Genomic DNA, 11,239 nt, shown 5'->3' on the forward strand with positions numbered 1-11,239 from the left:
AGAAGAAGATGAGATAGAGACGCCACACATCTTTCTACGCCATGAGACCAAAATCTCCATGGTCTTCGTTGTATAGCTTCTATACCCTCCTATTTCTATGTAATCGCCCCAGCGCGTTTGTATGACGTATTACGAAGTACAAACAAGCTAACCGATGTTGTATTGTCTTTAAGTATTCTTAATTGTACGAGCACAAATGGTTTGACAGTCATCAACAATTATCAAACTAATGCGGATCTTCCCATTTTCAGTAAGGAATATGTATTTCTGATAAGCTAATGAATATTGTGTTTATCAGCTAACTCGGCTAAAGACAGTCTGTCGCGTGTCGCTGACGCCACACCTTTGACATTGGCATGGAGCGTGATAGAAGGGTAATGCTAACAAGACCGACGTTTTAAACTTAATTTTTTAAGCTTTCAGATTAATTTAATCCTGTATTTGAATTATTATTGGGTATAAAACAACAAACCAGAAATGATTCGGCTCTGTTGTCAGGAGTTGTGATTTTTTTAGATGTTGCTAGCGATATACTTAGCAAACCCTTTAGCTTATTAGCAGCTAACTGTGTATACTTTCTCTCTCTAGTTGGCACAGTACTCGCTGTAGGTATGGCTCTCCCCCAGCTTTCAAGATCCCTTACTGGACTCTTCGTAGACGCATCGTCCATAATTCATCCGAGGACGTTTAGGTAAGATATTTTTTAGGTTTAGAGCCAAATATTGTGTAAGACATTACAATTAGCATGTTAAGTCGGTGTGGTCTGGGTAACTGTCAACTTGACATATTTTACTTAAGTTCTTAAAACAATTACAATAAGTTTAAACAATTCACTGGCACAGTGACATGCTTCAGCATGTCTGAGTGAATTATTAACTCCCTCTCTGATGTTAAAGGCAAATTTGCTGGATTACAGAATCTACTTAATTTTGCAATATCAATGGCTGAGAAATGCATGTTTTCACAGGGATGTAACACTTTGTTGTTACTGTATGATGTCAGTATAAGGTGTTTGTATATTGCTATAACAATAGCAACTCTGACAGCTTGAAATTTTGTGGCCCCTTATTCCAGTGAAGCCAGAAGGATGCTGTCACAATTTCTTTGAGTTGTTTAAGCCTACAAAGGTTATCAGAAAATAGATGGGAGTGAGTAATGCAAATTGTCCAGAGTAATGTGGTGAATTTTTGCTTTAGACTTTTCCCTACAGGAAAGTTAATTTCTTGCATGATTGCTGACTGAGGGTGATCTCTGAAGGAAAACTGAACTCATTAGCATGATCTGTGATATTTGGTAAAATGCAGTGCTGCAGGTGGTCCTGCAAGTTGAAGATGACCTTTGTACTTTTTGTCTTGCCAGTCTGTCGACTGTTGCTGCAGCTGTTCAAAAAATGACAAGAGTCCGTGTAGTGGACAACAGCAGTCTTGGAAATACCCCATATCACCGATCGCCAAGAGTGATCCATGTCTACACCAAGAATGGCGTAGGGAAAGTTGGTGACACAGTGTTGCTTGCCATCAAAGGACAGAAGAAGAAAGCGCTAATCGTTGGACAAAAAATGCCTGGAGAACGCATGAGTCCACGCTTTGATTCGAACAATGTCGTTCTGATCGAGGAAAATGGGAACCCTACAGGTACAAGGATTAAGGTTCCTATGCCCACACATCTACGGAAACTGGAGGGAGACTACTCTAAAGTGTTAGCAATTGCTAGTTCATTTGTTTGATAACTCCATCATTCAGCTGTGATTTTTTTGAAATACACATACTCTGTATGTTTGACATCTGCTGGGGTGTATATGAACATTTTATGCTTCTTTATATTTGCTTTTTTCTTCAGTAAACTTTAAAAGAAGCATATATGTCCTTACAGTATCCTATCGTTACTTAATATATGTAAAAGACTCAAGTCTTTGTCAACATGTTTGACTTTTGCTGAGGCGTCTCTATGCTTACAATAAATATAACCTTTACTGTGAACGCATAGGAGTTTCTGGTGCAGTCTGAGCAGCCAAATGTGGAGCAAATTCATGTAATCATCAACGCATAAACCATGAGGTAAATATTTATTGAAGGCACAACATACATTCACAACATGAAACACATGACTGGCACATTTTAATAGCCATTTATAACATAATGGTGCAATGTATAAGGCATTCAGTATCACATGATCCCTGCAAATCTTACTTGAGTGGACTGTTGATAGTATTTGTCACTAATGTGAGGCAACTTCACTAACAGCTTCTTAAACTAAAGTCCTAGTGCAAAATAAAAACAATATAGGTCAGCTGCGTGACTTCAATTTCAATCAAAAATATTGTTGTAATATATAAACAGGCTAAACTTCATTATCAAATGCCAAAAAATAAAAAAAAACGAAACAAAATCCTCATAACTCTGAAATCTGATTGGTCTGTACTGCCACCTGCAGGTGCAAGAATGAAACTACCAACAACACACGATTTCCTGTTAAAAGACATCTCTGATCAAATCAGGGAAAAGTGGAAATACAAGTGCAGAATGATTAAAAGAAACTATAAGACTTACCTTTGTAAAGCACTACAGTAACAGACTTAAAACCTCAATAAAATTTCATCTATTTTTTATCCTGCTTTGTGAAAAAGTCTTTAATAAGATGCCAATATAAGATAAAAAGAACGGTTAGTAAATCTGTTGATATTCATACTTACAGCAAAACTAAAATTAGGAAATATAAAATCAAAAGTTTACAATGCACATTACAGCTAGTGATTTTTGTCATGCACAGACTCATGCTCAAGAGGACAGATTGATGTGGCACATGGACTGCTTCATACTGTAGGTTTGCATAGTTTCTAAAACACATCTCGGTTGGACTTTGGTTTATAGTTATACAACTCTTTTGCTAGTATCGGTGCTGAGGTGGGATGTGTTAAAGGATCAGCAGGTCTCTAAGGCTGAGGGGTCTTCAGGGCTCCTGGTTGGTGGCAGTCTGTACCTTTGTTCTGTACCCTCCTCCAGTAAAGACTCCTCTTCAACCACACATTGTCAGGTAAAGCCACTAGCGATGATAAAAAATTAAGTTAGACGAAGAGAAAAGAGTGACAAAATGGACTCAAGTCCTCTTTTTAAACAGGACTCACCTCTGTGAGATTCAGCTCAGCCTCTCCTGATCCCTCCTTGTCAAACTGCTGGAAAGACCCTGTTAAAAAAATTGAAGTGTTCGTAATTTGTTATTCATGTCGTAATTTCAACTTTATTCATATTTAATATGGTGTAAACATATGTTGTATATATTTATAGTAACATCTCAGCAATGTTACTCACTAAACATGGCTTCAAGCTTGACCAAGCAGCAGATAAAGTTGTCAAAGTCAATCATCTCATTCTCCGCATACCGGGCTACCAGGATCTGGTTCAGTCTGTTATTCAGTTTAAAACCTACAAAGGAGCACAACAGAAATAAAAGAAAGGGCTGCAGTTCTCATCTGTGAGTGTGTGTACTGGTATATAAATGTGGAAATGATACTCAAGAGTATTATACCTGCTGCCTCCACAGCAAGACGCATCTCATATGAGCTCATGGCCCCTGACTTGTCAAGGTCAAACTGTCTGAAAATGACCTGGGAGACAGCGACAGAAATGTAAAGAAATACACAGAGAGTCTAAGCGTGCATAATGTTCCTTTGACAATGTAACTATTTGACTCATTCTTACCAGCCAGTTTCGGATCTTGTTCCAGAGGATCTGAAACTCCACCAGCCCTAAACGGGCACTACCGTCTTTCTGGTAAAGACAGTGTCAAGGAATGAAACTAACCACAGACGATCACTAGCATGTTAAATGCATGATTTTTTTTGTTTCAAATATGAATATTGATAAAATTTCATAACATTTTTGAACAATTCATGCTTGATAAATCAATAGGATACGTCCATCAGGTTGACCATGGTCCGACATGATTCCATACTGAAGCCATCAGTCTTCAGATCTTTGTCTGAAAGGGCAAAAACACTCATCTGAAACAGTCTGATCTACAGTGACTCTGACAGAGCGGCAGTCCGGGAAATGAACGCTGCACACTCAGTGCAGTGGAATCTAATACAGTAATGGTAGATGTATTACTAATATGTAAACCTTCCTGCATCTACGAATTGTTGTCTAAAAATAAAACTCACGCCGGGCGACGACTCTGTTCAGAATGGTCCTGAGCTCGTGAATAGAAATCTCCATATCCTGGAAAACACAGTAGACAAGAGAAGAGAATTTGCATGTTTTCAGTTCAAGTAAGAGCAGATTTATCAATTTTATTTTATTTCATAACAAGGGGTTAAATCTTTTAAGCTATAGATATTATCTAAAAATACCACAACACAATATTGCCACTATTATCACTCTATGAAAATAGTTTATGTAGTTTTCGCAAGAACAAATACAAACACAGATGTTTTTCAGAGCCGACCTCTCCTGCTAGCTGGGCGAACATGGATTTAAAGGAGTCATCAATATCGTCTTCAGTTATTTCCTCCTGTAGGAAAGCAAAACAAAAGCACCGATTCTTAAACGGGATCCTACTTATGTCATGATATTCATATTGTAGATTCTTTCTTCTTTCTCCGTTGTTCATGTGTCAATTATACGTACATCGTCTGCTAAATCGGCAGAGATTTCATCATCCAGTTCTCTGCAATGGACAAAAACAGTATGAGTTTTCCATTTCTACACCTAAATGCATAAAGTGACCTTAACATCACATAACAAAAGGCACATACTCTGTTTCTGATTGTTTCTCAGTGAAGACTCTGAGGACGAAGTCAGCCTCTTTCCCAGGCTCGAAGGTAGAGGGGACGATGAGGTACTCCCCAGGGGGCAGACGCAGACGTGTGCTCACCTCCCTCAGGTTAATGAAGGTCTCTGAGCGTGCGCACGATGAATGGTTCAAAAAGAAATTTTTCTTCAGGTGGACATTCTGGCAGCCTCTGTACTAAGGGCAGTAGGAAATAAAACATCTGTCAAGATGCATTTGCTTGTTTCACTTTATATTACTGCCAACAGCATAACAGAGCTTTGATCAGCATCACTGTATGATATACAGCGTTTGTTGTAAATGGTTAAAATCGTGCCAAGACAGCAGTATGCTGCTCAAAACACAGTGGTCGTGTTTAATGCTCGGCTTACCTCTTCTGGGATCTGCAAAAAAAATAAAAAGAAAAAATGAACATGTATAAACTGAGGCAAAACTTTAAAAGTAATGTGGTAAACAGGTGAATAAACCAGGAGAAGATAGAGGAGACAATAATGATTTTTCATCATTGTTCTCACCTCATAGAGAGCAAAGCCAATGGTGTGCATGTCCTGACCGTGGTGCCGATATCTGCGGCGGTCCTTCTGCATGAGCGCTACTAAAAAACTGCAAGCCACCTCATCGTCCTCTGGATCATCATCTTCCTCCAGCAATGTGATCTTATACTGAGGGTTGATCCAAAACGTGTCTACACAGATGGTGCACACAGATTTGTGTTAGCCTGTTTCATGCTCACAGTAGCATTACAGGACCTGTTGGTTTTGCTGTTTGTGAGAAATGTCATCAATTACTGTAGCGGTGATATTATCCGTCAGTGTGTGCACTTATGCATGAAAGGCATCTTTCCTGTGACCACAGAGTTGGGACTCACTGGGATGGTTCCTGCAGCCTCCAGCGGTGCTGCCTCTCCTCCATGTGCCATAAAACTTTATGGTGTTCCAGTGGCTGAGACCGTCATCGCTCAGAACATCAGGAGTCAAGTTACAGATCTCTAGCCGAGAGAACTGCCTCGTGAACTCACTGAAGGACATCCTGGAGGGGTAAAATTAGTTTTGAGTCAAAATCCTGAGTGCAGCTTTTTTGAAGTGAAAATTTCCACAATGTGCTCAATTAATTGTGGTTAACAGTTCTCATGTCTGTCTGTTAACTATGAAACTGGGCAAGGAAGTGGTTAGTTTAGCTTAGCACAAAAAATGGAATTAAGAGAAACAACTAACAACATGTTATGTCCCGTTTCCTTAATCCATACAAAAACCAAATGAAAAAAACCACAGGAAAAATACTGCTTCTGGCCAAGAAATAGTTCTGCACATAACCCCATGTAAAACCCCATTTTATATATATTTGTACTGATTAATCAAAACAAGATAACATGTTGATTAGTGAGCTTTAACGGTGCTGATGGGTGGATTTTGTTATCTATGGAAAAAACCAAACTAGCCGTTTCCCCTTGTTTTCAATCTGTGTGCTAAGCTAAGCTAACCATCTCCTGGCTAAAGCATAATATTTAGTGTGTAGACCCGAGAGTTGTACATTAAATTCCCATACTGGGACATCTTACCAAAACTCCCCGTCTTCCATCTTAAGATGCAAGTCCTCTCTTTCAGAAGGGTCGATCTCATCCCATTCAGGTGCACTGCACATGACGAGACAAAGAGACAGGAATAAGTGCTGAGGAGGACATATAATACTGATAGAAACCACAGAGGTTTATGCTCCGGTGCACTCACTTGTCACTCCAGGCACCAGTCCACTCCACCTGGCCCCAAGGGTTACGTACTCGGATTAGGCGTTCCATGTTGCCACGGAAATCAACCTACATGACAGCAGAGTGATGGGACACTTGGAACCATAGCTGTTAATTATAATGTTAACCTATTAAAGACTACAGAGTCATACACAGACAGACCTCCTTCAGCCCAGTGACAGAGTAGGCGTGGCCCTTCACAAGCTTCTTGAATGTTACAGCCTCCATGTCGAAGGCGCTGGTGATCTGTAAAAACATGACGTCTTCGTCTGAGTAAGGATTGTCTGGCACAGAAATGAATAGACATGCTTTTAATCTAATTGGCTTTCTCAAGATGGTGCAACACCGATGTTGGTGTCTTGGTGGTGTGCCAGTGTGTTCAGCACTCACATCGATCGAGCAGCCCAGCAGGGAGCCTCTCTCCAGAGCTTTGTAGATTATCCTGTACAGATTTCTGGGAGGCTTGCGCAGCTCGTACATCTCAGACACACCACCTGTGAAGTCCTCAAACCCTTCAGTGGTGCTTCCTCCAGACAGAGCCTCATAGGAGCCATTCAGCCTGATACCATGTTAAAGAAGCAGCAGTAGTTCAAAACATGATTTACAGCTTCCCAATAAATACACTCATACTGAATAATTTAGCATCTGGCCAGGCCTCTTTCAATACCTACTTAGCGTAAGCTTTCTCCAGAAGTGCACTCCAGAATTCGTTGCCCTCAGCTGAATGGACGAACATGAGCTCTGTGTCTTTGACAGGCAATCTGTCATCAATCACAACATCCACCCACTCGCCAAATTGCCAGAACTGCAACATCGAGCAATAAAGGAGAACAAGAACTCCATCATCTGAATTGCTTGCTTTACTCTGGAAAAGGAAAAGGGCAAAGACTAGAAAATGAAGTACCTGGAAGTGGAAGATACCAGCATAGTCGTCTTGGAAGGACTGCCCATGTGGGACGACCCGATGAAGAAGCCTCTCGTTCAGGGTGAGAGAGCCGATGGCTGCCAAGAGCCAGCAGTCACCTACAAATGAGAAGAAGCATTTAGGAAACTCCATCCAATTATGTTTTCCTATTGTTTTTCCTTGACAATTTAAACATTAATGCTTTAACCAACAAGGACGCACCCAGCGCTCCCTGACAGATGTCTGTTCTGGTGGCGCCATCCACAATGAACTGAGGGTCATCAGTCAGTTCCTATGGAAAAATGAAACATGTGGATGAAGACAAAAATCGATCAAATACACAGAAGTTTGTCCGGTCAACACCATTTATGATTTACTTTAAGGGCGACACATTTCTTAAACAGCTGCTCTTCTTGCATCTACACGTCAGCTTCCTGTTTTAATGAAGCACTGTAAACAAATGTCACAGCAGGGAGTGGTCGGAGAATGCCACAGGATGCCAACAGCTGCAGACAGTGGTCTGAGAAGTTCTGTCCGTACTTGTCCCATTCTGTCTGAGTTTGCAGACAGGAAATAAGATAGTGTCATTGATATGTTGCTTACATATGATGCTCTGCTAGGTCCAAGTCATCAACAGCAACAAACTGCTGTTGTGAATGGTTACAAGAGGCCTTCCACAGAATAATGAGTCAGGTATTTCCAGGTATTTCCAGCTTCAGATCTGGAGCGTGTGTCTTAAAAATATCTATTTATCTGTAGATGTGTGTATATAAAGTATATGTCAAACTATATGTAAACGTAATTATTATATATAATTATTATACAAATAATTATTCCTCCTGCCAAGTTTTCTCACCGTGGGTCTCATCCACACCACATCTCTAGTTTTGGAGGAGTAGGGGGCGAGCTCCTTGAAGCCCAGGGATGGAGGCTCAGCTGGGAAACAGGGGTCTTCAAACAGGCAGCCCGACTCCACACACTCTTGTTTCAGAGCTTCGTAGTCCTGGTTGGAGAAGCGCACAGCCTGCTCCTTGGAGCCCATGCCTTCCGCACGGAGCCTGTTGGCGTATATTGTAGCAGAGATCCCTCCGGCTGGATGCATGCTGGTGCAAGATAAAAATAATGCAGCTGGTGGGTATGCACAGTGCTGTCTATAAATAGCAGAAAGCTAATCAGTGGCACACTCTTGTCTTAGAGTTACAGCACACCAATCAGGTGTGTAGAGAAATAATGTTTATACAAGTGCTGGAGATGGATTTTTTTCCTGCTGATTGGATTGAATGTGCCTTCAATCAGTTAGTCATGACTCCATGTTTATTCTTCATTCTGTTGTTTACCTAAAAGTAAAAACACTGAATACTTTGAAATTACAAGAACAAGCCAAGAATGTAGCCACTGAGGAGACTGAGGTCAGATCCTTTATATTCTATTCATTCATTTACTGAAGGTGTAGGTTTAGCAACCTGAGGGGATTTTACATTCTACAATTAAAAACTTGCACATAATGAATATTTCATAAGGTCATTTGTTTTGTTTTTTTGACTTAATATGTTTGAAACTTTGAGGTCAACAAAATAAAAAAAATAAAAAAAAAGATTTCAACATTTTTCCCCTGAATTTTGTTCCTGGCAGGTTGGAGAAGGTTTTCATTACCTTCATGAGCTCCTCCATATCCTCTTAACTAAGAAGATTTGAGGATCTTATTTTTTGTTCTCTGGTTACATTTTTCTGAGAGTGGTAGGGGTTTGTTGGTGGGATTTGACCTCAGCATTTCCAAAGTCCTGGCAATGGCCCAACAAAAGACAAATCCACCCTCACAATAATGGTGTGTGGATGTTAATGGTGAGTGGTGACGTATTAAATCAAATTAAATGTGCTGCTATGGAAACTTCAGTTAGAAAACCACTATAGATAAAAGAGAAATAATGGACAAACAGAAAGCATGTACAGAAGAAAAGCGATTATGGAGAAATGTGAGACTAGAACAGCACAACACCACCTTAAACACAGCAAACCCAGGAACAACAAAACAAGTGAGAAATTTGATACCTTGGCTGTATAGGTAGGCTGAGAGGGAGAATGGGACAAAAAAAGAGAGAGAAATGTCATTCACTGATGTTCTGGCAGTGGTGAAGATGAAGTGTTCTTTTCCAAATAATCTGGATAGCCCCAGGTTGATGAAGCTTTGCACAGCCATGCCAAAAAAAGCAGGCCTCGGTGGACATTAGTGTTTACAACTCAGTGGGGGTCATTTTTTCTTCCCTGAAAGCACTTGTGTTTCTCTGCTGGAGAAGTTCACAACTGTCAGTCGAGTCTCAAGGAGGACATAAGAGCTCTGAGGAAAGCAGGGGTTTAAAAGAACCAAATAAGTCCAGAAACTAACTGCAAGATTTAAAGTTGTTACTTGGCTATCCTTGTCTGACTCAGTGCTGGAAAATATGGGGCACGGGATTGTCTTTTATGCCGCTCTGCTCCACATGAGAGGAATCCTAATGAGCTGAGTTTAGTGAACAGTCCGGGCATTCAAAGTAGCAAGGAGAAACCTGGATGGAGCTACAGTGGTACAGTTAGAAATAAAGGGATATCAGATGTGTTGCTGTGCAAAACAGGTCATGCTTTTAACAGAAACAATTCTGCAGACAAGACATTGTTAATAGGGACGGCACCCCTCTCCCCTACCCTGAGGCCCCATATGCCTGTAGAGTCTGCAGGAATGTCCCTCTGCTCTGTAAAAGAGCTAGAGAGAGGCGACTGCTGGCTATTGACCAAAAGGATATCTCTCTTTCCCCCCCAATGGGCAGAGACAAGCTGATCCATGCAGTCCTGTGATGATGATGTCATCTATAGGACTTTAACCTCAACAATACTCCAAACCAACCAACTACCCTCTTAGTCAAAATACTGCACAGGGGCCAACACTGGCATCTCCTCTAAAAATGCGTTAGCTACTTTATGAATTAATAGGCCTGTTACCATCAAACAGGCACAGTATGTCAGATATGTAGTCTGCCCAGACAGCTTACAGCACCTGTTCAGCAGTAAAAGTAGGCCTGTGTTTCTATGCGCCCTGGTCTGCGGGCAGACTCAAAGATTTCAGACAACAACACATCTTTATCAACGCGATCACACTCTGGATGTCACAGGTGAATGAAATCTGTGCGTCTGAAGATGACAGCTGTAACTGCGTTGACTATTATTAGTGCCACAGGAGACAGTATATTAAAGCAGACATACCGCACAGGAGGCCTGCGCTGCAATATAAGCACGAGGCGCCGTTAACCTTAAGCCGGTTTCTTTAACACAGTCATTGTAATAAGATGAACAAGACGGCTGCACTCACCACCGCTTCAAACGCAAACTCGCAGCTCCTTCAAAACGAGTCTGATGGTGGTAATCGAGTAAATCTGGGTAAAGGGGGTGGGCAGTGGTTTGATAGCCAGCAGCGCAGGTCCAGCCCTCTCCGCTACACGTACACACACACACACACACACACACACATACACATACACACACACACACACACACACACACACACACACACACACACACACACACACACACACACACACACACACACACACACAAACGCATATACACACTCACCACACACACATACTGCAGTAAACAGTACCCGCTACTGGAGGAGGGGCCACTGCTCACTCACAGCACCACACACTTCCGCTAGAGGTGCTGATGATGAGGGTATAAAATTAAATTCAAGATAATACCGTAGGCTACATTGTATTTAGACCTAAATATACTTATACAGCTCAGAAAACAAAAAATAAAGAATATACTATGAG

At 41.1% G+C, this 11,239-nt stretch overlaps 2 protein-coding genes across 4 annotated transcripts; one reads left to right on the top strand and one right to left on the bottom strand.

Moving 5' to 3' along the window:
• The first annotated feature begins 118 nt into the window (after nucleotides 1–118).
• Nucleotides 119–1,979, top strand: mrpl14 (mitochondrial ribosomal protein L14). 2 transcript variants are annotated; one of them, XM_056396308.1, is made up of 3 exons: nucleotides 119–250; nucleotides 589–691; nucleotides 1,360–1,979. In XM_056396308.1, the coding sequence occupies exons 2-3, from the start codon at nucleotides 612–614 to the stop codon at nucleotides 1,724–1,726; spliced, it is 447 nt and encodes a 148-aa protein (XP_056252283.1). In that variant the 5' UTR covers nucleotides 119–250; nucleotides 589–611; the 3' UTR covers nucleotides 1,727–1,979. The 2 variants fall into 2 exon arrangements, with proteins under 2 accessions (XP_056252283.1, XP_056252282.1); XM_056396307.1 differs by having other exon boundaries at nucleotides 234–374.
• Nucleotides 1,980–2,051: 72 nt separating this feature from the next.
• On the bottom strand, nucleotides 2,052–10,961 carry LOC130181845 (calpain-1 catalytic subunit-like). Of its 2 annotated transcripts, XM_056396302.1 has the most exons (23): nucleotides 10,777–10,954; nucleotides 9,486–9,503; nucleotides 8,293–8,539; nucleotides 7,659–7,728; nucleotides 7,437–7,555; nucleotides 7,204–7,337; nucleotides 6,923–7,091; nucleotides 6,695–6,778; nucleotides 6,516–6,601; nucleotides 6,347–6,421; nucleotides 5,657–5,817; nucleotides 5,304–5,473; nucleotides 5,160–5,171; nucleotides 4,754–4,965; nucleotides 4,626–4,665; nucleotides 4,444–4,509; nucleotides 4,160–4,217; nucleotides 3,914–3,978; nucleotides 3,699–3,767; nucleotides 3,526–3,604; nucleotides 3,309–3,422; nucleotides 3,125–3,183; nucleotides 2,052–3,042 (listed from the first exon to the last, which is right to left on the bottom strand). In XM_056396302.1, the coding sequence occupies exons 3-23, from the start codon at nucleotides 8,536–8,538 to the stop codon at nucleotides 3,016–3,018; spliced, it is 2,115 nt and encodes a 704-aa protein (XP_056252277.1). In that variant the 5' UTR covers nucleotide 8,539; nucleotides 9,486–9,503; nucleotides 10,777–10,954; the 3' UTR covers nucleotides 2,052–3,015. The 2 variants fall into 2 exon arrangements, with proteins under 2 accessions (XP_056252277.1, XP_056252276.1); XM_056396301.1 differs by having other exon boundaries at nucleotides 6,695–7,091; nucleotides 10,777–10,961.
• Nucleotides 10,962–11,239: the final 278 nt, after the last annotated feature.

The sequence above is a fragment of the Seriola aureovittata genome, chromosome 14, assembly GCF_021018895.1.
Source record: "Seriola aureovittata isolate HTS-2021-v1 ecotype China chromosome 14, ASM2101889v1, whole genome shotgun sequence".
In the NCBI taxonomy this organism is placed as follows: domain Eukaryota; kingdom Metazoa; phylum Chordata; class Actinopteri; order Carangiformes; family Carangidae; genus Seriola; species Seriola aureovittata.